General features: G+C 26.3%; 1 protein-coding gene across 1 annotated transcript in view; it reads right to left on the reverse strand.

Annotated features, from left to right (window-relative positions):
* LOC135924022 (uncharacterized) overlaps positions 1-22785 on the reverse strand; it is a 47939-nt gene extending 25154 nt beyond the window's left edge. The window contains exons 1-17 of the mRNA XM_065459070.1: positions 22736-22785; positions 17142-17299; positions 15894-15999; positions 15585-15808; positions 15363-15533; positions 14453-14614; positions 14304-14405; positions 14067-14189; positions 10576-10696; positions 10129-10341; positions 8042-8259; positions 7456-7618; positions 6842-7023; positions 6452-6557; positions 4775-4841; positions 490-589; positions 218-323 (exon numbers count right to left, since the gene is read on the reverse strand). Coding sequence (XP_065315142.1) covers positions 218-323; positions 490-589; positions 4775-4841; positions 6452-6557; positions 6842-7023; positions 7456-7618; positions 8042-8259; positions 10129-10341; positions 10576-10696; positions 14067-14189; positions 14304-14405; positions 14453-14614; positions 15363-15533; positions 15585-15808; positions 15894-15999; positions 17142-17299; positions 22736-22785 — 2372 coding nt within the window. The remainder of the gene's footprint in view (positions 1-217; positions 324-489; positions 590-4774; positions 4842-6451; positions 6558-6841; positions 7024-7455; positions 7619-8041; positions 8260-10128; positions 10342-10575; positions 10697-14066; positions 14190-14303; positions 14406-14452; positions 14615-15362; positions 15534-15584; positions 15809-15893; positions 16000-17141; positions 17300-22735) is intronic.
* Between the last annotated feature and the right edge of the window lie 4216 nt (positions 22786-27001).

A 27001-nucleotide genomic window follows, 5' to 3' on the forward strand; every position in this document is an offset into this window, starting at 1 on the left:
ATCTAAAATTTTTTATGCATTAAATGTAATTGAAATTAAATTATTGATTATTGTTCAAAATAATATGGTAAAAAATATATATTATCTAAAAATAATGAAATATTCATATATTTTTATCCAATAACATTGGAAGATATATTCAATTTTAACCAATTAGAAAAATCATTGAATAGAATCGATTTTTCATATGATACAAAGATTATAGTATCTATATAACTTAAGTAGGGATCCAAGAGTATCTGTTGCAATCGAACTGATGTACCCTAAACGTATCTTCCTAAAGGTGTATGGCGAACTGTTTAAAATGACGCTATCTTTCTCATCTAAAATTTTGAAACAAAAATAAATTTTTATCTTTTTCTTTTTTGTATCTATTGAATAATTTTTATTTTTTATGATTTTTCCCTCATTATCTATAATTTTAACTATACTCAACTATTTGTCTTCCATTCATCGAAATATACCCAAATTTCAATTATGAAAAAAAACCTATTTTCAAGATATCCTTCAACACCGTTTTTTCCATCTCGTTGACCTGGTTTTCGGCGTCTTGGATTGCTTTATAAACTTCGTAAGGTGTTAATACATTCTGAGATCGTTGTTCAAATGGATAAAAACGGAATTTTGGAGAAACGATTGCGATATATTGGCAAGTCCATATCGATAACCAATAAATCAATACAAATTTCATTTTCCTAACATTATTCAATATATTTATTAGCGAAAGATATATGACATGTATATCAGAATTTAGTCGAACTGGGGGGAGGAAAAATATTTTTTTCCAAAAATTCGAATAACATATGATTCCAAAATTTAATTAACTAAAATTGGCCTTTTTGTAAGTTATCTTGTATACATTTGATAACCTAAATTCCTAAATAATGAAATTCGTTGACTAATTTTGTCGAGCTATAATAAAATATTATATAAAAAAATTCCTATATGGGAAATGCCGTCATCAGCTGAGGATTTGTATTAAATGATGCTCCAAAAATGCATTTCAATGAATGATACATCAGTCAAGGTAATTACCATAAATGCAAATCTGCTATATTCCATATACTGGAATTTTTACAAATTACTTAGCCAATGATTGATATTACTCCTATTCCCATCATCAAAATTAGCAAAATATGAAAATCCAAATAAAAATTTCCCAATTTTAATGACGTTCTTGGAGCATCCGGCCCCCTACCACTCACACCCACGAAGAAGTCGCTGTTCATTTATTTTAAAATATACAGACTTGAAGCTGTTTCTTTCTTTAAAAAAAAAATTAAAACTTTTCTTATGAATTTTAAGAGAATTTTCGCCATAAACCTTTTTTTTATATTTTATAATTTATATATAAAAATCAATATAAATTTAAATTTCTATTTTTAAAATTTGAAAATGGTGACCGCCAGAAATGTATATGTATGAGTCATTTTACACTGATGCACGTATTGCCAGATTTTCCAATATGTTATATGCTGACAAATCATTATTTTTTATCGTGATAATATTAGCGAGTTTTATTTGGTAGGGGTTCGGTAAATTTATTGAAATCAATGCATCTGATTTTAACCCAAACGCATTTTAGCTACCCTTAGATTCAGACAATTCTACCTTATACTTCTGACTGAACTATTCTTAATTTATATATTTTTTTTCATGTAAATCAAAAAAAAATTCATGATTGGAGCTCAGTCTAAAATTAACAGAGTAAATAATCAATATATGCTAGAACAAGATTCCGTCAAAATTAAAATGGTCTGTTAAAAATAATTTAAGTATTAATAAAGTTGCTTAAAGGATCAAAGAGGTATAATCCTAAATTTAAAAAAAAAATCCCTATTAAATATATTTATATCGTTTTCACTTTAAATAACTCTGGTTTTTCCAACCAAACGTATAGTAAATTGATTAAAATGTTATTTAAAAAAAATATATATTGTAATAAAAATTTTACCTTATAATTTCAAAAAATCACGTTTTTTTCCACCCAACTGCTTGTTGTTTAGAAATATTTTAGAGAATAATATTTGGTTCTTTTTTTTTATTACAAAAAAATTTCATTTGTCGTTTAACACAAATAATTTGATCAATTAATATATAGGTTAGAGTTAATCTTTTAATTATTTAAAGTTAATTATGGATTTTTTTTTGTTGCGTTAAGGAAGAAGAAAACTCATAATAACTAAAATATAAATTATATTCTATAAAATTTTATAACCTATATTAGAAGTAATCGCTTTTCAAAAGGATTAGTACGAAGTGAAAGTTTATTTTAAATACACTTCTTACAAGAAAAAAATATATTTAAATTAGCATAAATTTTTTTAAATTATACACTGTTGATGCTTCGTTATATAATGTAACCATAAACATCATGATCACATATTATATAATTTTAATAACTTGGAATCATAAGCCGAACATATTAAGAATAACAGAAAAATCGATTTGGGATAGATGGAAATATTATTCTCCTTTTCACATTATATTTTTAAAATTTTTATTGAAGAAGACTAGAGGTGATAAGATACCGGGGTTGGTGAGATACTAGCATTTAATTTCTAAAATAGTAATAAAAAAATTTTAAGTATACATATAGAAAGAGATTTTTATAATTGCCATATAATGATTTATAATCCCTTTTTTTAAAATGTACATTTTCTTTTTTAATTTAGATTAAAATATGGATACTTACTTTAAATCATATACTAGCTTCCTTTCTGCTATATATCATATACCCAGCAGCACAGAAATATTTAGGTAACCTTGACACAAAAAATGATTTCACAGGATCTAACCCTAGTTCTCATAATGATTCAACATGTCTGAACTTTACCTGCCACTCGAAAAACACCCAATTTATTTGTAATAGATTATAATCATATGTGAGAGTGACGATCCAAACAAATCTCTATTCTACATTCTATTGAATATTCATATTTATAAAAAATATATTAAATCGATAAAATTATTCTAAGTAGATACACTCCATTTTTTAGAATGATTGAGAATAAAAAAGAAATAAAAAAGGATAATATTTAATAAAACTGAAATAAAAAAAAAGAATAGAAGTGATTATTATTCAATAAAACTAAGTTAAAAAATGAATTAAAGTGATTTATATTCATAAATGAGGTAATTATTTCAAAATATTTTAAAAAAAATAACAAATAAATATTTTTTTAAAAAGTCCTAAATTTAAAAATTATTCATTCATATATATATATCAGAGACCTGCAGTGATACCATTTTTATGGCCCGGCCCCAATTTTTTTGAAATATATTATTTATTTTTGATTTTTATAGCTAATAATCGATTTCAAAAATTTGGTTTTAAAATATACGGCCCGGCCCGAATATTTTTTTAAAATTATTTTTAGACCCGGCCCGAGTATATTTAAAAAATCAAAATAAGGCCCAGCCGTGTACTCGGGCCGGGCTTAGGGCAGGGCCTGTAGGTTTCTTATATATACATCCAGCTTTGCTACGCTTGCCTCTCCGAAAATGATATATTTCTCGCTGAATTTTTTTTATGCACTAGGTAATTCGCCAACCCTAGTGTCCCTCTAAAGCCCTGCAAATTTAGCCTTTTCATCCATATCCAGACCCTGCCCCTATTACAGGGAGTCTGGTTCTCCCCGAAACTTTTAATTAAAAGATATAATTAGAGCGCATTTATATATAAAATATAGAATAAAATACAAATTCTTAAATTATTCTAATTTCAAGAGAAATTCGAATATATACATTTATTTTTTTAGAAATTTTAAACATTTTTTCAAGCCCCAGCTTGACTAGCCTCGAAATTTTAAATTTTAGCCCTAAGCCCGCCTCATTTTTTAATGTTAGACCCTGGTCCCGAGGTTTGGCTTTTAGTAGAGTTAGTTGACTTACAAGGTTCTACCCCATATAGAATCCTAAATAATTTTCCATATATTAGACTTTGATTTTCCTGAATACATTAATCAAAACCTATTTATTGATAAACATAAGTGTGCAAACTATGGATTCAAATAAAAATATAAAACCTTTGAAACACGAGCTCAACGTATTATATAACACATTTTATGAGTGGCTATTTAAATCACTTATATTTACTCCTTAGACGGTTTTTCTTATCCTTTTTTTTGATAATACGATATATATTTGCACCTTCTGAGGGGGAGGCTTAATTATTCAAACAAATTATCCATTATATATGAAATTCAAGGTACAAATAACAAGGTTCATTTATGAATTAGATTAAAATAATAATAATAATAATACTGATCCCTTGGAACTCTAAGAAATCAATAAATGCAATAAATATAGGTCTCTTCTTAATTCTATTATTTTTATTCCTCTAATTTTTAGCGTTTTGGGAAACCCCGGTCCCCAATCCCTAAAATTTTAAAATCAATTGGGTAGAAAAATTTCAATAAGGACATGGGTTAAAAACGAGTCCCTATCCCTCATACAAAAAATTCAATTCGAAATCTTAAAAGGGAACTACAAGTGTTTCTTCGAAACACTCCCTTTTCCCTCCTTGTTATTCCTTATTTTTTTTAAAAATATTATTGTTATATATATATTTCTTGTTTTAGGAAGATTATAGTGCAATTTTACTTATGTAGGTAGCTGGAGTATAACAATGACAATTGATTTATATATTATTTTATTATTTATATGTCTATGTATATTATAATAATGAGCGATTTGTGGCATAATATCTTCTTTTTTAAAAAATATATTTATAAATATCTTTTCTGATTCACGATGTAACGTTTCATCCAGCCTGCGTATCTTCCTTCCAAAACGAAAAGTCAATGTTGGGTATGTGTTCGCAATTTAAAATCGGGTTACTGAATTATAAAATGAATTAGGAACACGAATAAACTACAGAGATATTATCATAAAACTAAAACAGGAAAAAAATAATTCAAATAATAATCGATAGTTAACATTAAATCCAAACCCTCGGCATAACCCATCATATTATTGTTTAATATATTAAGTTTTAGGCCCATTTAAAAACGAATTCGTTTCTTTCTTTCTTTCTTTCTTTCTTTCTTTCTTTCTTTCTTTCTTTCTTTCTTTCTTTCTTTCTTTCTTTCTTTCTTTCTTTCTTTCTTTCTTTCTTTCTTTCTTTCTTTCTTTCTTTCTTTCTTTCTTTCTTTCTTTCTTTCTTTCTTTCTTTCTTTCTTTCTTTCTTTCTTTCTTTCTTTCTTTCGCAATTGTATAAATAATAAAATTAACTCCTCTTATTCGAGCCATTAAGAATTAGAAAATACGAATAATTCATTATTCCACTCGTATTTGGTTTATAAGTTAAATTAAAAAAAAACCTTCAAACATAAAAGAAAAATCTCATTCAAAAAAAATCATTACGTATAAATGCTTAAAAAAAATTTTTTTAAATTTATTTGTAGGGATGTACCGATACCACTTTTTGGAGGCCGATCCGATATTCCAGATATTAAATTGATATCGGCCGATTACCGATCCGATATCATATCTAATTTTGTATTCTGTAAAAGTACCAATGGTTTTTAATACTTTTTATTAGTATAACATCTATAATTTAACTATACCATAACTTATGTCATTTAAATATATTATAATGATCAGTTATAGTTAATATTCAATTCAATCGCTATTCTAAAAGTATATAAAATATTTTTATTGTTAAATCATTTTATTATATAATAAGTATTAACATTAATCCATAATAAGTAATAAACAAATATATTATAAAATTTGAAATAAATATTTAAAATAATATTTAACATTAATATATCTAAGATTTCTTTTTAGAAATACCAAATTACCAATTTATCAGAGGTCAGCCTGCGGCGATGGTAACTCTCAATATCACCAGCTTCACTGAAACCAGTTTCTGAAGAGATTATCGCACACTTTTATAAACAGAATGAGCAAAAAAAATAACAGTATGGCAGAATGTTTATTAATTAATTATTATTATAAAAAAAAATATACATAAAAATAGATTACGATTGATTTTAGATATAATTTTTTTTTTTAATTTTATAACATTTAATTTTTGTTAAAGACGCCATTTTATATCGGATCGGAAAATTTTATAATATTGGCCAATAACCGATATTTTAAAATGGGTGAAATATCGGCCCGATCCGATAAAAATATCGGTACATCCCTATTTTTGTATAATATATAAATTTAGATAATTGAATCCATATTGCCATCGGATTCTCTTAATATTTAAATCGTTTCCCGAGAACAATTTTTACATTTTGATTTTTCTGATTTGAACGAGAAATGTATATTCTAATGTCTGAACTATTGTCAGCGTTTATTTTTGGCCAATTTTGCCGTAATTATTTTGTTTTGAGCTGCTATGTATTTTTATACAAATTTTTTAAAAAAAATACCCCAAAAAATTAATGGCTAGAATTATCAGAAATCCTCGTGGATCATAAAAAAAAATATTTACTCCAGACTTGACTTTCTAAATATATCCCTTTGTATTTCTAGTATGGTATCGGTGTTCTCGCATACGATTTTGCTTAGCGTCATTTTCCTTATTTCTTGCAATTGTTCTATTTAAAATAAACATGATTATTTATTTTAATTATTTATTAGTTTTTTTTAGGCCTGAACGAAAATAATTTCTCGTAAATTTCAATATTGTTTTAAATTCCTTAAATAAATTTAGTTTCTTCTCGAACATTCCTGTTCATTGAGGATTGATTTTTATGAGTCTAGATTTTTTTAAAAATTAATTATTTATCAAATAACTGTTATTAATACTAATTTAATTTCTAACGAATAATATAATTAGTAAAATATAAATGATCAAATATTATCATTTATACAATTTTACCCGGACGAAAAGGATAGTCAATAACTCCTGGTCTAAGATGATTTTCGTACCAAAATCGATCCCCAAACCGGAAATTATGGAATTGTAATCCTATGATGCACGAAAAGGTCGGCCCTAATATTCCAGCTCCATTTGGAAGTTCTGAAACCCCAGCAGGAAATAAGTCGATATCATCTGGATGACTGAATTGAAGGGAGGGGGGGTTATTATAAGTAAAATGAAAACAAATCAATTTGCCTTAACATAACATATATACTCGAAAATAATTTTTTAATTATAATTAAAACTAATAATTTAGACAAGTTTTTTTCAAATTTTAAGATAAGAGTTTATACCGTGTCCTGACTTGTTTTATTTCTAAACAAGTAGACTATTTAGCTATCTACGTAGCCTCTTCTAACCATCTTAATAAGGCAAATGATATTTAGAATTTAAGCAGGTAAAGTGCCCTTGTGACTCTCACCAAACCAAAATATTGACTTAAATGCACACACTTAAAACAAACCAAAATAGGGTGCACTAGTTCAAAAAGCTTGGGCTATACGAAATAGGTCTCAAAACTAAGAGGAACCTGGACACAGGCTTAATGCTTTTTTATGGAACATTAGACAAACTTGTAAATGTTAGAAAAGCGTTCGGCGGCTCCGGTATACATTTCAGCTTCCATTGAATAAAAGTCAGCAAATCTCTTATATCCGCAAAACTCTCTCCATTCATTATATCCAGGAACGCCTTGTTCCCTGCCTCTCATCAAATTGAGAACCATCAAATCCATTCCTTATTATTTTTTTAAAGTTTTTTATTATGTCTAATTCTTTTATTATTAAATTGCATTAAAATTAAGTAGAAGTCGTTTAAAGGAGTTTGTTTACTTAATCCAGCAGTGACTAGTTAAGAAGCGCTCTAGTCTTGTTAACTAAATCATAATGGTTAGTCAAATGTTTTATTTAGTTAGAAATTAAGGGTCATCTGTTATTGTTAAAATCTTGATGATGTTTTGATAATGAAAATTTTGTTTAAGAGTATGGGTTTGTGTTCTTAACATATTTACATTGGCCTAGACATGGAAACCTTGCCTCATCCAAAAAATCCAAAATTTAAAAAATTATTGTATACTATTTCTATAAAAACCTAACAGAAATATGGGTCATAATATTAACTTACATTTTCTTTTTATTTTTGAAAAAATTAAATATATACCAAAGGGCTTATCATCAAATTCGAATAAATGATTTTTAACGTCTTCGGCTATATTGTTATCCATCAATTGAATATGTTGATGAAACATTCCCCGCACGATAGAATCCATCCCTTTGGGAAATACATCAGTGTATATATTTTCAGTTCTGAAAAAGTCTGTTCTCAAGTGCAGAGGGGACTGGTACTTGCGATTACGGCTAACGCGAAATATATCCTTGCTTGTGTATACATGAATTCATAGAATAGATATTAAAATTATTATAAAAAAAGGGAATCTGCAATATTTGTGTAATTCGAGTTTTATCTTATTTATAAATTGTATTAACTACCACCATAGCATCCCAGTTTGTAAGCTTTTGAGAAATAAGGCATTTGATAAAATTTATTATCATATTCATCGATTACTTTAAAACATCGAAATTATTTGAAATCAATTAAAACTAGCGAGCAGACGATAAAAGATTTTAAGCAACCGTTCGAAATAACGGTAAGACACTGCTAGGGGAAATTTTTAATATTTATTTTTTTTGGTGTATTAGGGATCGATTCTAAGGCGAAGGAATAAAATTTCCTGTCATTTATATATATGTGAATGTTTAAGAAAGTAAAAGAAAGAAAGAAATGTCATTTTAAGTAAAATGATATAAATTTATATAGAACTATTAAAGTTTTTCCTTAAAATTATATCTATCGATAATATCGTTGTTTATAATTGCTTAATTATCTAGTATTTGATTCAATAGTCCCTAACTTAATAGCATCCAATATATCACACGCCTTTTTTTAAATGTTAAAAAAATATATTTTAGACTATATCCTAAATATAAAAAAAAAAAAATCTCGAAAATTACGCGAATTCAACGAAAAATAAGCCATTTTTAATCTAAAATTAAAGAATTGAGAAAATTTTTACTAAATTTATACAATTTTTAAAACTTTTGAGTAATGAAATTTTGAATTATTATTACATCAAAAAATTTCCACCAATAGCTACCCAATCGCATATTTATTATTTTAAAATTAAAAAAAAAAAAAAATTAAAAAAAAGAAATAATATTAAAAATTTCCCCTAGTTTCAGTGACTTACCGAAATATCTAAATTTTTAGAATGGACTTAAACCTCTTGTCTAGCTATATTTTTTAAACACAACATGCTTGAGCGCTCAATTGCGAAAATCTCTGGTATAATCTTAGCCTTATTAGTAGAATCAATAAGTAATTACTTTTACACGTATTGAATATAATAAAAAATTTGCTATATCATGATTTCTAAATACTAAGCAGGGAGTTGGAACGTTTACAATAGTATTTTTGTGTTATTCTCCCGATTAGTTCCTTTAAAATTAAAACTTTCTTGTTGGCTTTTGGTACACCTTTCGATTAAGTTTTTTTTTTACGATGGAAAAATTTCCAAATTTTCATATTCAAAACTTTACGAGAAGCCCTGATGTTTAATAAGAACTCAGAAAATTCTAGAATATCTTCTGAAAGTTCCTAATTCTGGATAATTTTAAAAAATAATGTTGTTCCATTCTCTTTTATTTCTACTTGTTATATTGCAAGTCCTTGCTAAATACAAGAATAGATGTTAAATGACGGGTAAATTTATATCATAGAGTTTTCAATATTTTTGTAAGCAAAAATTTATAAGATTTATCATATTATTCATAAACTTATCCAAGATTTTATTCTCTTTTTTTTGGCGGGAGAGGGGGTGGTGTCCCCCATAAATTTAAATATTGTTTATAATGTTTTATATTTATTGATAGGAGGTTAGAGAAGTGTTGAAGTAATTAATAATAACTAAAATTATATTTAAAAACTTGCAAATTTGTTAAGGGAAAATCCCCCCTTCCCCCACTTCCCCAGGTTATTCCAAGCACTTCTCCATTGCTTTAATCTAATGACCATATTAGGCCTCCACCCTCTAACATTCAAATTAAGGAAATCTAAATCTAATGGGAGGAATGTATTCACAAACCCCTATTACCTTCATTTTTAATGAAAACCTTGGTTCCTTACCTCCCCCTCGCACCGTGATAAAGGTACCCAAGTTACTCCAATGATATTATCAAACTCAACATTACTTAAGAATACTGTGTCCATATCTAAAGGCTGCGATTATTAATCCATGATCAACAGTAGCATCAATATGCTCGTCATAGCCACCGAAATAACCCGTGTCCGCTAATTCCAACTTGAAACGTCGTATAAAATGTTCGCCGATTATAATCGGTAATAACGATTTGAAACTGATGTGTTGAATTAAAGCTGCCACTATTCGACGACCTTCTTGATACCTATATAATGATTCGATATTAAATGTTGATAAGTTACGATAAGATTAAACATAATTTTTTTTTTCTCAACATTATCCTTAAGAATTATACTGATATTAAAATATAATTGACAAATTCTTAGAAATTAAACTGAGATATAGCTAACAATTTTGATGAATATCGAAACTTACAACCATATAAATTTAATATTATGTTAATTTTAATCCAATAATTATTTAAACTATATTTTAGTACAATTTTTCATCATCCCAGTGGGGATTGAAATGCGCTAAACTATTAACGATTAGGTTATGTTCCCTCATAAATAATGTATGAATAGATACCAATAGTGAGTTCTCGCTTGCTCTTTCATCACCTAAATTTGTTTTTTTTATTAAATAAATGATATTATATATTGGATATTTATTATTTTTTAAATACCTTGCCCTTTAAAATTTAGGAATGGCTAAACCTCAACTCTAACAAGGTATTCCTTCCCTCATTACATTAGCGATATAGTATAGTTGGATCCATTTAATAACAAATCGGTTCAAATATTTTGCTTAAAAAGTTATTGGATAAAAATGTGAAGCTAAATTTCTTTTATATTCATATAATGTTGAATAATATCGATTATTATTTTTGATCTGTTGTAAATCAAGTTTATATATATCATTCAAGCAACATTTCAATAAAGATAAAGTAATTATGATATTAACATCTTGCTGGAATATGATAGAAAAATTCTTTTATACTAGAAGGCAATAATGATAATGAATTTCATAATAGCTTAACATTATATGATGGACTTTTTGGTATAAAATTATTGGTAATCTACTCAAATAATAAAATTTACGGGAATTTGAATAATGTGGCAATGTGATTTTTAAAGATTAAACTAAATTATTAAAGATCAGGCACAAAAATCAGGCTTTTTACAGACGAAGCTAAAGAATTTTTATATATGCGTAAAATTTAAATAGAAAATATAAGTATGGCTACTTTTTGGGAACAAAATTATGACGGAAATTAATAAAGAAATTTATTACTAAATTATTAATAGAGTTAAAATGATTTTTATTGTTATTATTTTTCTCCAAAATGAATGCTTAATAGCTAAATGATAAAAATCAAAAGCCAAATTATTTATAAATATAAACAGAAAAAAAAAAGCAAAAATTATATATATTATGTTAGCGACAATGTGTTTATTTTTTCAACTTTAAATCATTTTTTGACCGCGTTTTTTTTAAAAATTTTATTCGATTTTCCGTATATTTTTTATATAAATTATAAATCACTCAAAGGTTTGTTGTAATATGTAAATTTACTTTGAAATAAAATCGAGAAAAAAGAAGTAATATTAAAATCGACTGTTAACAGAAAAACGAAACGAATTATTATATTATTTGAGTAAAGACGATGTAAATGAATAGGATAGAAAAGTATATATAATCGAGGATATTTTACTTGATAATGAATATTTTGCGAACTTAATATTTTTAATTTTTTTATTTTAGTTATGATTATGTAATTACAATTTATATTAATTAATAAAGTATTAGTAATTAATTTATTTATACAATTTATTTGTATTCTCTTTAATTCTCAACTACAACATTTGTTACCGAAACATTATGTTCTATGGGCATATTCAGTCTAAATGACACTTCATAAAATGACAATGATGTTGGAGAGTAGAGAGTCTAATTAACTCTGAAAAGAAATTCTAAATAAAGGGGGGAGGGGATAGTGTTGTTAAATGGCTCGTTTTGAGCCGATGAGCCGTTTAACAACACTAGAAGGGTTATGAAATAACCATCGAAGACAAAGAATGAGAGCAATAAATCAATGGTATTAATATTAATGGTCGTAATTCGGAAAAGAATAGAATTAGTCGTTGTCGTGATTATGTAGATAGTTAGACAATATTATTTTATTTATGCAAATATTTCTTGTTATGAGTTCGTTTAATTATATCATAATATTTGTCGATATATTCAAATTTTATTTTGGGTAATTTTCATGTTTAACGGTAGATTATATTTATGATAAACAGAAAAAAGCAAATTGAAAATAGATTTGAATATTTAGTTTTTTTAGTTTATAAATTGTTTAAATATATTTTTGAATAGCGATAACTGTAAATAATTTAATTTATGAGTATAAAAACTTTAATTTTTTACCATTAACGAATCATTAAATTTTTTATTATAATTTTTTCTAAATTTTATATTTTATTCATTATCGAAATAAAATCGTCAAGTTCATTAATTCGTTCTTTTTATATTATATATATATTTATCCTAATTTATTTAAATATATTTTATTCTTTCTTTTATTAGATTCCACTATAATAAGAATTCTAAGTGAGAGATCTAATTAACATCGATAATAAATTAATCAACTTTCTATACGCAACTTCAACTCAAGCTTGCACTCACTTGCAACAGGCGTTTAGCTAAAAAGAATCGTCACAAGAGTTCGTTATAGGTACAAGTGATCGTTTTATATAATATTAGGTTGTGGATTTACCAAAATCTTCATAAAGAGAAACGGCTTTTCGTCAGTAGAAAATTTATGCCATCGAGCTCATGTAGAGATCGAATTTTTATTTGAGATCAAAAGATAAAAGAAATCTTTATCGTACAAGAGATCTTAAGGCGAAGTTGATATATTGACAAGCGACTAGGTAAAACAAGTGGTCAATACCAGGATGCAATCGTTAATCGTTGACAAATTATCGCCAATTGCTTATTAAAACTTTAGTATAAGATACAAAATCGATGATCTAAGAAATAAGAATTCGTGAAAAATGGCAGATCAAGCATCGCACATCGTTGATCAAGATAAAGCAATAATCATTAGTTACAAGAGAACGTTAGAAACAAGCAAAAAATTAATTTATCAGGAGAATTTAAGACGTAGTATCGATAATCGTTGACTAGCAATCGTGTATCGTTTAAAAGCATGCGTCAAGTTGTCAGTGCTAAGAGCTCATCAATAACAGACTAAGACAAGAAACAGAATCTATCGGTGATGTAAGTGAGCAAAGGAAATAAAACAGTAATGATACATGCACGAATATTGGTAATTCGCAGAATGTGGGGCCTAATCTGAGTGTAAAGGTGTTGTAATATGTAAATTTACTTTGAAATAAAATCGAGAAAAAAGAAGTAATATTCAAATCGACTGTTAACAGAAAAACAAACGAATTATTATATTATTTGAGTAAAGACGATGTAAAAGAATAGGATAGAAAAGTATATATAATCGAGGATATTTTACTTGATAATGATGATTATTTTGCGAACTTAATAATTTGTAAACTTTTAATTTTAATTTATGTTAATTTTATTTTTCTTTTATTTTGATTATGTTTTCACTTTATATTTAAGTATTTAATAAAGATTTAGTATCATATTTTAGTTTTAACATTTCTTAATTTGACAAGGTTAAGAGCAGAATTGTTTACAGTTCATATATTCCACATGATAGAATATATTTCTGGTAAAATCGGATTTTTAAATTTATTAAAAACGAGCTCAAAAAAATTAAAATTGTAAAAAATAACTGCTGGAAACAACAAATTAACGCTAACATATACATGAATTAACCAAAAAAAATTTAAAATCATGGCATAAATTTTTTTTTGAAAATTCCCAACGCTTTATATTTAAACGGTTTTAAACTCTATGATAATTCTTATAAAGCTCACCATCTAAAGTATTTTAAGAACAATAGACCTGCAACAAAACATTTAAATTCTCTTGTTTTGTTTTCGCATTGTTCGGAGGCTGGATTCATTTCAACAGGAAGTAACTCTCTTCCATGAGGATTGAAGGGATTGGGTTGACTTTTTAAAAATCCTTATAATAATAATAATTTTAAAAAAAATCAAATTTTAAAGATAAAATTTTACATGAACAAATTTTTATATTTTTTTAAGAGAAAAAAAAATGAAATCAATTATGAGAAGAAACCTTTATGAAATGTTCTCAAGCTGTTAGCTTTTGAATGGATTGAACCATAGATTTGAGAGGCATCTATATAAGAAGTAGCTTCGTTATTTTGTTGTCTAATTCCTAAATTTATTATATTATATACATAATGAACATATCTTTTATTATGCCTAGCCGACAGTCTCTCGATATGGCGGGTAATGATCTCACTACTTCCATACAGGTTTGCTGAAATTTACTAAAAAAATAATCATTCTTTGGTAAATAAACGGGTAAACATTGGGGGTGTCCGAAATTTTTGTCGCAACACTTTAATCTACCTTGTTTAAAACCTAATTTATATAATATTAATGAATGATGTAACTTGTATTGAAATATGGAATTCATGAGATTCGAGTTCTCTCAATTTCGAATCATTTGCTGAGCGCGATTTTTAAATATGAAAATCTGATTTGACCGGGAATATATTTCAAATATAGGGCATCCACGCTGCGAATTCTTTCTTTCTTTCTTTTCTTTTTTTTTCTTTTCTTTTCTTTTCTTTTCTTTTCTTTTCTTTTCTTTTCTTTTCTTTTCTTTTCTTTTCTTTTCTTTTCTTTTCTTTTCTTTTCTTTTCTTTTCTTTTCTTTTCTTTTCTTTTCTTTTCTTTTCTTTTCTTTTCTTTTCTTTTCTTTTCTTTTCTTTTCTTTTCTTTTCTTTTCTTTTCTTTTCTTTTCTTTTCTTTTTTTCTTTTCTTTTCTTTTCTTTTCTTTTCTTTTCTTTTCTTTTCTTTTCTTTTCTTTTCTTTTCTTTTCTTTTCTTTTCTTTTCTTTTCTTTTCTTTTCTTTTCTATTCTATTCTTTTCTTTTCTTTTTTCTTTCTTTTTTTTTTCTTTTTTTTTTTCTATTTTCATAAAGATTTCAAAAAAGATACGCCATAGTTGATAGTTAAATTGTCTAAAATTTATAATCAAATCCGACTTTTTTAAAATTTAAAAATCTCTAATGATATAAAAGTGAGAGATGCCTAATCCCCATGGATTCCATAGCCTAATATGACAAATATATAATGTCTACATCAAAAAAGGATTGAATTAATTACCAGATGGACTTGAAGCTAAGGCAAATTCGTGATCCATCATTTGACTAAATACCATAACCATACTAGTAAAATATGGGTCCTCTACCGTTTTAGTTGGTAATATCTCGGTGCTTATCAATCTTGGGTTAGGCAATTCTGAACCATCATGCGATAGACGCAAAGTGTTTAAACCTATAATCAAAATTCTAATTTATGAAAATTAGCATTTTATTAAATATTTACCATCTCCATAATCCGGGGGAATAAATCTTATAGAAGGACTGAATGTAGTTCCCCATATCGGATTTTTAATATTGTTGCAGAAGCCATCTATTTCTCGGTATTGCGAATTACAAAATCTTCTACTAAACACAGATGGTGTAAACGGGCAATCCCAATCCAAAGTTGTGTTATAAACATTCAGGCTATTGAGGTATTCTGCTAATTGGTATTTGTTATAATGATCCCTGGATTTTTAGTAAAATGAATCAAAAAAATGAAATGCTATAAATAATTAATGATCGTTATATAATTTTTTTTTAAATAACCGACTTTAATAAATGTGCCAAAGCTTCGGACGCGAATACGCTTATAAATCCTAAGCGTATTTTTCTGAATACATGAGGAGAGCTGTTCAGTATCACGCTATCTATTTCATCTAAGTTTGTGAATAAAAAAAAATCAATCATTTAAATGATGAAAGATTAGATTTAAATTATGTCATTTTTTGGGGGATAAAATATTATTTTCATAAAGTTGATCATTTGAAAAGTACCATTTATAACTTTCCCTAGTAGAATTTTATACAAATGATACCTTGGAAATTTGAAATGATAAACATTACTAGGTAAATAGCTATAGCTATAGAGTAAGAAACTAATCCCCCCCCCAAAATTTGCTTGTTCTTGTAGATAACATTTTAAGCTAATACAAATTTCCCCTCTATACCCCCCCCCCCCACTACCATCCTCTTCTCCCGAAAATGACTATTATTCAATTTTTTAGGTACAAAACTATAGTTTTTAGATAAAATATAGCCAATGCCTACAATAAGTGGGGCCTAAGGATCTCCAATAAAATTTATGGGGTAATTCACCTAATAGTGCTTTCCCAACCATTGGCAAAATCATGGATACGCCTATGTCTAAGATGTATTTATTTTTATCTAATGTTTTATGATAATAATTTAAATTGGAATTGATATGTTTTTTCTTCAAGAAAAACTAATTAATCGTCAATTTTATTTAATTTATTTCCTGAAAAAAATAATTGATTTGGCTTTGGTATATCACTAAACATCTTTAAACCCATATGGAGGGTTGTTAAAGCCCGATTCGGGGATTTTTAAAAACGACCCGGTTAAGATTTTAGCCAAAATAATATTACGTAATCCTCGAGATTTAGCAAATAGAGGTCCAAAGGCCATCTAAGAGCAAAATATCAAGGCTTACATAAATTATTTTGGCTAAAATATCGGGTTTTTTAACAACCCTACCCATATGTTAAAATGGATGGAGCATGGTATAGTATACATTCAAATTGTATAATTTGACTCCTACCTACTTGGACACAAAATTTCAAACCCAAATAATGATGTCCATTTATTCCTAACAAGGTTACTAATAAATGAATGAGAGATATATGAATTAGAAATATTGTCCAAATGGGAAATATATACTGATTTTAAAAATGCAGACAATTATATAATATAATATAAATAAATATAGTATACATTTAAAAAGTTGAAAACATAACTATCACTCTGTATATATTTATAAATTTATTTTAGTAAAAATATACCTAATTTTAGAATTTGCAACAAGGCGCCATTATTTTCCAATTCCCAAACGCGCGCCTCAGCATTCGATATGGCTTCTAAAATTTGGTAATGTTCTAAATGAATGGGAGTGGGTTGCGAATTTTCCGGGAATTCATATTGAATAGATGCTCCAATATCCCTAAATTTTAATAACCAAAGCACAAAGATTAAAATTATCATATTAATATAATATATATTTTTTTAAAAAAATAAGTTGTAAAATCATAAAAAAATAATCTTTAAATTTCTTAGAAATGATTAAAAAGTCATATCTATAAAAAAAAATCACATTTCCTGATTATTAAAATTATATACACGGCATTCCTAATTAAATCGATAAAACATTAACCTAAATTAATAGACTATAGTTTACAAAACATAAAATTACTTTCTTCCTCAATTTTTTTACTAGGTAAGTAGTATATATGACAAAATTAATGTTGAATTCATGATTAAATTATATTATGTTAATGTATAAATATTTTCACATATAATATATGTATTAGAAGGATCAAGTTAGCTTATACTCAAATTAGATGTTTTAATTTCCAAGAATTTTTTTTTTTTGCGAAAACCATATAATATATAAATTGATAATAATTATAATATGTATTAGAAAGACAAAGTTAGCTTATACTCAACTTAGATGTATTTCCAAGAATTTTTTTTTTGCGAAAACCATATAATATATAAATTGATAATAATTATAAAATAGATTATACTCAAATCAGATGTTTTAATTTTTTAAAAATTTTTTTTTTTTTTTTGCGAAAACCATATAACATAGAAATTGATAATAATTCTTAGAATTAAAAACTTAGAAAAAAAAACGATGTAAAAGGAAAGTAAATTTAATTAAGATGTAAAAATATTTCATAATTCGTTATTTTTAAATATTTATTTTCTTAATACACCAGAACACTTATTTTCCGGATTCCAATTTTAAAGTTTGATTCGTAAATAATAAGAATTAAATTAGTTTTACGTTCAGGGGAATTACCTTTAAAATGATTACGGAATTTTCTTTAGCTATTAGGGATTTTTCAGAAAAATGTGCGTCACTCATATGATTATGGAAGTTTAATCCTTTTTGTAATACTAACAACCTCGTGAGTCATGATCATCTGGAAAGATGAGATTTATTTTTTTTTGTAATAAATGATATAAATATTCTCAGGAAAAGTGGCTAAATTCTAGAACGTTCGTAAATTTTTCCAATTGGAACCTCAAAGAGGTTAAGAGAGTTCTTAAATGCCTAAGAGATTCTGATATAACATTTTAAAAGATTATTTCTGATAAAAGATAACATATACGATATATGAGGAATTTTTTTTAATATCGCCTCCTATCATTCCTTAACCCATGCATCGCTTAGAAAAATTGCAAGACATACAATCGTTTACAAAGATCGGAGAGAATCATTTCTGACGTTGAAGTTATTGTAGCAGAGAATCAGGAGATGTGGGCTCTTTTCATACAAATTAAAAATCAGATTGCTTAATGAAAAAAATAATTTACGACCCTCATTCGCACAATAGGGGGCCAAATTTATGGGTATAAAAACTGCCTAATATTAAAAGTAATGTTAAACTCAAAATCTCATTTTTGAACAACATTTTGCGATAATATATTTCAATAAATTAGAATATAGTTGAATATATCCTTTTTATCAATATCTCTAGATTTTTTTAGTAAATTTATACAGTGATCTGTTAGATAGTTTCAATGCCACACTTCAGAGATGGACCAACTGGCATATATTTTTATTTTTGGCCAATTTTTAGTTTTCAATTTATAAATTCAATTTTTTTTTAAAAAAATGTTTGTTATTTGAGTATCACAAATTGTTAATGGGATAAAAGCAAATGAATCGATTAGAGGTGGGCGCGGGCCTAATTTATCATTCACGGCCCACCCGCTCACGGTTGGAATAAAAAAAATTCACGCCCATTCACGCTTACCAAAAAATTTTTGACCCAACCCTCCCGCTCACGAAAAGCAATATTTTGATTCATGCCCGTCACGCCCGAAAATTCACGGTGTTTTTAAATTTTTCAAAACTATTGCTATAATTTTACACTTTTTTGAATTTATTCTATTTATTTTTCTTATTTCATAATTCATATTAATAACAAAAAATAAATCTATAAATCGAAATTATTAAGAAAAAGAAGAGTGCCCATCTTTTTTTATTTCAATTGTGTACGTCTTTCCTCTAATAAGAGATTGGCTACAGAAAATAACCTTTCACTAGAAGCCGAACTTGCAGCTGACAAAATTTTACTCGCTAATTTTCTCAAAAAAGGAAATAAATATTCCTGCTTCCAAAACTTCAAAATATTGTCTTGTTATTTATCTTATATGAATCTTTTAAGTTTATCTTCACAGCTTTCATCGGTGATGTTGATGTTTAATCAGAATTATCTAGAAATTTTCTAAATTTTTATTTAGAATATACGGTCTTTTATGAGTGTAGGATGATTAGGAAAGTTATAAATGATATAAGGTTTTTTTATGAGTTTAGGATAATTTAGGAAAGTTATAAATGATAGTTGGCATCGACTTATGCATATCATCTAATTTTATATCATTTAGCATTTTTAAGATTGTTTTATATATATATATACATCCTTTTCTTCTTTTATTAAAAACTTAAGTCTTTTGAAATTAGGATCTAGAATTAAGCCTACCTTATGTAGTGGCTGCATAATAATCTTTTAAAAGAAATCTTATTCTGCATTTTAAGGTTTTGATTATTATTGTATCACCTTCATAAGGTTAACAAAATTTTACTAATTTTTGTTTCCATAGACAAACTTCATTTATTGTGGGACGAGAATTTGCTCTCAGATTATCCGAGCATTATTTAAATATTGATAAAAATTTATCTAACTATCATATGTGCTGATATTAATTGTGGCTAATATTTTTAATTCTTGTTTGCTAAACAAAACAAGTATACATGTATTTCAGAATATAATTTTAAGAACTCTATATCATGATATATACAGAATTCCATCTTGTTATTCTCGTTATTACATCTTGTTTAAGGGTGTGACTTAGTTTGCTATTAGCTGTAGATTGTTTGAAATATTGTACTATTTTTTTTACACCATTTATATTTAAGGCTATTTCAGTAAACAATTGTCAAAAATATAATGCATAATATTATTTAGTATATGGCATATACATGCTAGAGTTTCGTCCTTTGAATGCACTTATAAGATTTGCTCCGTTATCATTCACAACTATACATTTATTTAAGTAATTTTCTACTTCTGTATATTCTCCTAAAATTAAATTTACTACACTTTTAATATTGACGTTTTTTTTCACCCATTGTCCTGTGGCCAAAACAAATGTTTTTAATTTAAAATTGTAATGGTTAAAAACTTAATTTTTATAGTCATCCGTCCAAATATCGGTGATTATGGACAAGTAATTATTATTGATATGCTTTTAATCTTAAATTTTATTTCATTGTATATTTTTGGACCTATAGTATTTATAAGAGTTTTCCGGTTCACAGCTTTTATATTTTGTTATCCATAGTAACACCAACTATCTTTTGGCCTAGCTTGTAAAATCCTTCACTTTCTGATGCATTTAAAGATTGAAGATTTTTACAAATAAAATATAACTGACTTTTCTGTAAAAAATTTACGAAAAATTTAGCATAGAGTCTCTGATAAAATACACCTAAACATAAAAAGAAAATAGAACTAACGAAATTTTACCGGATGTTGTTTATAAAATGCGGAAGATTTTTAGTTTTCATAAATATTCTCTTTTAAAAAAGAACTAAATTAAATAAGAAAATATATAATATAATTATAAAATTGCAAATTTATATTTATAAAAAAACAATTATAAAAATTAAAATTTCCGTGATTCACGGGAAATTTATGTTCACGCCCGATCACGTCCGGGGAAAATTTTGGGAAGGCCCGTCACGCCCAATCACGCCTTGGAATTTAAAATTTATTCACACTCACGCTGTGACGTGACACGATGGGTCACGCGTAATTTCACGGCCCGCGCCGTGAAAAAATTGTAAAGACTATACATTCGGCAACATTTTGTGTCAATAATTATATTCAAAGCATTTTCGATTGGCATTATAAAAATATTTAACTTGTTTGTTGTTTTACTAAAGAAAAATTTATTCTGTGTTAACTTAAATAAAATACAGATTAGTTATTGAATTGATTATTAACATAATTTTTATTAGTTGTTTATTGATGAATCCTAATTTAACCATGATCAAGCAGTTAAATTTATAACTATTCGTCAATAAATAAAAATTATATCTGATTATTATAAACATTTTAAATAATGATAATGAGTTGTTTTTTAAATTAACCTTTTCATCCTGTAAAAAAATAATTTCTAGCTATATATAGGCTAAGAAAACCCGGCCAAAGCACGCAAAAGCGAGCCGAAGGTTAGACAAAAAGGGAGTCTGGAGAGCGAAGTCTTTCCCAGAGATTTATTTATTTCTTCATTAGGAAAATCCTGGCTACGACTATGATGCTATTATAATTTTTAAAATAATATTATAATAGGAAACATAAAATATTAAAGAAGTTTCCGCAAGATGGAGTATTTTTTTAAAAATTTTATTTATATTTTTTATATAACAAAAATACCGGTTTCATTTACAACAAAATATAAATATTTATTTTATAAAATATTGCTTAAATTAAAAAAAATTTATGCAAAGTATTTTGGAAGAGTAAATTTGAAAAATTACAAAATGAAAGAAAAGAACCAAAATAATTCATAAACATAAAAATTTGTAAAAAAAAAACATTAGAATATATATTTTATATAAAAAAGAATTAATTATTGGCAAAAAATATATTTTTATTGATATTTAAATTATTGAAAATAATCAAGATCATGGTTATAATTAGGCAACTTCTTAATATTTTTTGTGTATTGATATAAGTTAAATTATATAAAATAATCAAGATAATAATGTGTACAATTAGGTTTTAAAATATTGAAAAAATCAAGAAATAATTTTAAAAAAAACTAGATTTCAATTTTATTTTAAAAATTAAATAAATTTACTTGTGAAGTATACATCTTTATTCCATGTCTACTGCTAAAAAATCTGCTGAACAAAAAGATATTGACTTAAAAGAAATATTTATTTTATAAAATATAAATTAAGAGAATACTTTGAAATTATCTTTAATAATTTATAATAATTATAAAGGATTGTTATCATATAATATCCAAATATATGTGGTAATAATTTCATAAAATATATTTAAATCACTTTTTGATGAAATCGGATATTTTTTATTCGAGCAAAATAATATACAATATTATTGATAAAGTATTGTTCTAATGGTTTTTTGATAAAATTTAAGATTTTTTTAACCTTATGTTAAGCATATGATAATGGAAACCTGCTAATTTAAAAATAGCCCCCAAAAGATTGACTATACATTATTCAATTGGGAGTTGAGCAGCAGTCTATGTCTGTGTATGTACACTTTTAATGAATCCTCTTTCTAGGTTAGTATTAATTAATATCTTTAATGAGGCCTATTTTCTTTATTACTTCTTTTCAAGTTCCATTAGAGATGGGCATGGACCGTAAAAAAATGCCATGAGAACAAATCAGCGGGGATTAGAAATTTTACATGAATCACAGAAAATCGAAAATAATATATTTAACCTAACCTCTAACCTTACCCATTTTAAGATTTTTTCCCAAAAAATACTTTTAGCACTACACCCAAAACGGGATTTTATTTATATAGAAAAACCCTTATTTCCATTATAACTTTATTAGTTTTTTAATTGTCAATTTTAAATCTTTCCTCTTTTTTTTGGAACGATTATTCTGTAATCAATAATCTCTCTTACTAGCTGAAAGGCGAACGCATTATAATAATTATTTTGTTTTATATAAATGTGATGACTTTATTAAGCGAATTTTTAATTATTGCGAGTAGTTTTGTTAAAACCCGATATAATTTTTTTTTAGCTAAAATAATGTTATGAAAGCATCGAGACTCGGCAAATAGATGTCCAAACATTTTTGCCAGCTATGAGCAAAATAGGCTTACATAATGTTATTTTAATTATAATCTTAATCGGGCCGTTTTTTAAAAACAACACCAATTGCGAAGATGTAAAATAATGCAACATAATTGGGTGTTTGCTGCAAAACGCCCACAATGCATTACAAAAAATGGTATAGTGTAAAATTGAAAAACAATTTAAAAAACGCAAGCTGTTGCTTTATTTTTATCGACAGGCGTGATAAAAATTTTGCAATTCAAAGGGTCGGGTCGGGCCAACAAAAATTGACGTGAATTTTCTTTAGTGTAAGCGTGGCGAAAATAAGCCAGCGCAAACCTCTAATTTCCATTATTATTTCTTCCTAGTGGAAAATTATATAATCGAATTCAACTTTTCCTGATTATATTAAAAATAAAATACCATTCTTTATTATAAAAAATATAATTTATTTTTTTTCCTCAATAATAAATTACTAAGGTGAAAAATAAATTTAATTAAAATTAATTTTAACAAGGTGCAAAAAAAATGCGAGAATACTATTTAAGTTAAAACAAATATTGCAATATAAAGTTATATGTAATTCGATAAATTTGCACTTTGCAAATAACCTGTAACAACGAAAAAATTTGTTCATACTTTTCAAAAAAAAAATTTACAATAAATTTAAATATTGCTTTTAAAAAAAATTATATTGGATTCTGAAAAAAAAATGTTTAAATTTTGGGACTATTTAGCAATTGATGTGATTAATTAAATTAATGCTTATCGCTTCGATACAATTTTTGATTGTCGTTATAACTATTATTCATTCAAAGGAATACTATGAAAATGAAGATGTAAAAAATACACACTTTTTTGAAATTTTATTAATTTCTTAATGGTTAAAACTAGTATTAATGATTATTTGTCTTAATATTTGAGATGTAGCTTATTTATTTTTCTATTCTTTTATGGGATTAATACTGATGAAAATGATGCTCTAGAAGGGCATTGACGTCAGAATGGAGTGGCATAGAGAACAAAATAATAGAACTAGACATACTAAAATTTTATTTTTTGAGTCCCTAAGGTTATCTATAATATTTAACTAAATTTAAAGTTTCCAACACTTATAACAAAACAAAAAATAACCAATTTAATCTTTTTTATACTAATATTTATGAGCATCCCTCAGAAAAATAAACTTAGTTTTTAAGTACCCATAAGGACCAATTTGCATAAATTTAGGATTTATGATAAATGACTTATTTTTTATTAGAAATATCTTAAATTAATTAAGAATATATACAACTCGGCTTAAATCGAGACGTTTAACAACACCATTGGTTTCTATACTGAATAATAAAAATCATTTCAAAATTAGGAAAGATGATAGTTTAATAGGTTACCCCGACATGCGCAGTAGGTTTTGAATTTTAAATTAAAATTTCTGTATAAAATGAGCGCCTCATTTTAAACTTAAAAATCTGATTTTAACCGGAAAGGAATTCCATAGGTGTATAATACACCTATAAATTTCAGCCAATTTTATAATGAATCTTTAAAGAAATTTCAATTTGAAATTCAAAACCTACTCCGTATATCGGAAAAACCTATTAAACTATCGCCTTACCCAAAATTATAATATTCCAACCATTATATTAAACTGTTAATTCAGTCCCATACTTTCATAATCGATGGAATACCGGCCGAAGATTTAAACGAACTCCGAAAATTATATCGGGAAAGGGTGAAATACGTGTTAACTAATTATGGAAGTTACCAGGCTCAAGGATCCTATTTAAAGGTGAATTATAATAGTTTTGTTTTATAGCATTTATTTATTTTAAATATTTTTACATTTAGGCTTACAATTAATAGAGCAATGAATCATGTGTTTTTTTTCTCAGGGTTTAACATTTGCTCAAAATTTTAAAACCCTTAAAGATCTTGATCTGAGGATCAAAAAATGTGAAGATTTTAAAAATTTTGAGAAAGCTCAAAGAAGAGTTTTGAAAAATATTTTTAGTAAAAAAAAATCTATAATTTTCTCTTTATTTTTTTATTTAAAAAGAATAAAAAAAACTTCCCAAGATGTTTTTTTTAATAAAATTGCATAAATTTTACGAAATGATCTTCAATTTTTTTGATCTTCAAAAATTTTTTGCTCAAAATTTTCCTGGTTTATTTTGGCAACGTGTTATTTTTTTTAAACTTTAAATCATTTTTTTGAGTGCGTTTTTTTTTAAAAATTTTAAAATCTGATTTTATGGGAAATGTATACACCAGCAGTTTAGGATACCTATCTTATGAATTGCAGATAATTTTGCAGTTAACCTTTAGGTCATTTATCAGTTATATAAAAAAATCTATGGAAAAACTAATATAAGATAGATATATTAAGTCACAAGTTCAAGGGAAAAAAGACTGATAGGGTAGGGATTTCAAACATGATGGAATACATTTCTTACAAAAATCAGATTTATTTTAAGAAACACGCTCAAAAAATAACACATTGCAGGAAGAAAAACAGATTATGCCTCTAACATATATACATATTTATACCATATTTTAAAATATTTGCAATAATAAATCAATTTTTTTTAAAAAAATATATTTTATACTCAAACTTATTGAAGCATGTGCAAAACTTTAAAGGGATTTTTGAAGGGGACATCATGATAGATCGCGAACAATATTCATTTTTCGATCCGCCAAAGTTTAAATATCGGACTAAGAGGAACGCGATTACCGGGTCTATGGATGAATTTATGTGGACTTCTAACATCATAAATTACAAAATAGGAGACTCTATAGGATGTAAAACAGCATGATTTATATAATAATCTAGCTAGCTTACTTATAAAACCGGTTGTCAGCAAATAGCCCTATAACTGCTTGATTTTATCAAAAAAAGGTATACGTATATATATAAAGTTTAGGGCGGCTATGATTCTAAACTGAACCGGTATGTTTGACCTAATCTTTCTATATGGAGCTTATTTGCAGGCCTGGTTTACCTGCAGCGTTTAGCTTTCTTTTTTATTATTATTTAAAAAAAAAGACAATTTGATTATTTTCTAACCTTGCAAGCCGATATCGACACTCAAATTTTAAGGTTGGCTCTCGAAGCCTGGACAGACTACACGTGTTTAGAATTTAGGTTGACCAAAAGTTCCGACCATTACATCCAATTCGAAGATACGAATGATGACACGTAATTTTTTTTGCCATTATTATTTAAAAATAATTAAACAACATTTAATCCAAAAATCAACCAAATATAATTTTTTAAAAAAACCCTATTTTATTAAAAAAATTTTTTATCAACTTCTAAGGTGTCGCTCATATATTGGACGAGTAGGAGGACAACAAAAGGTCTATTTAGATTTTCCAAAATGCGCCAATGTTAGTGTTAATTTTTTTTTCTCTTAAAAATAAATAATATTAAATATTAACAATTGGCTTAGGGCGCCAATCACGTGATTAATCTAAATTTCTATTGATTTTAAAAAAAGTAACTCTAAGGTTTATAAGAAATAAAGATCGAATCTTTCAAATTATCACGCGTCCAATAATTCTTCTCCTTTTTTTTCACCTAGTTATGAGAATTTTTGGTTTTTATTTTGAGTCAATGCCACCACATACAATCTTTAATTTGATTTATTAAATTAAATATAATAACCAATAAATTCTTAAGTTCCAAATTATTTATATATTCATCTTTTTTCATTAATTTAAACATATTTAGACAGGTGACATTATAAAAGTCGTCGGACACGCTTTAGGATTGTTACATACACACACTCGCACCGATAGA

The sequence above is a fragment of the Gordionus sp. m RMFG-2023 genome, chromosome 2 (assembly GCF_954871325.1).
Source record: "Gordionus sp. m RMFG-2023 chromosome 2, tfGorSpeb1-WG-v2, whole genome shotgun sequence".
Taxonomy (NCBI): domain Eukaryota; kingdom Metazoa; phylum Nematomorpha; class Gordioida; order Chordodea; family Parachordodidae; genus Gordionus; species Gordionus sp. m RMFG-2023.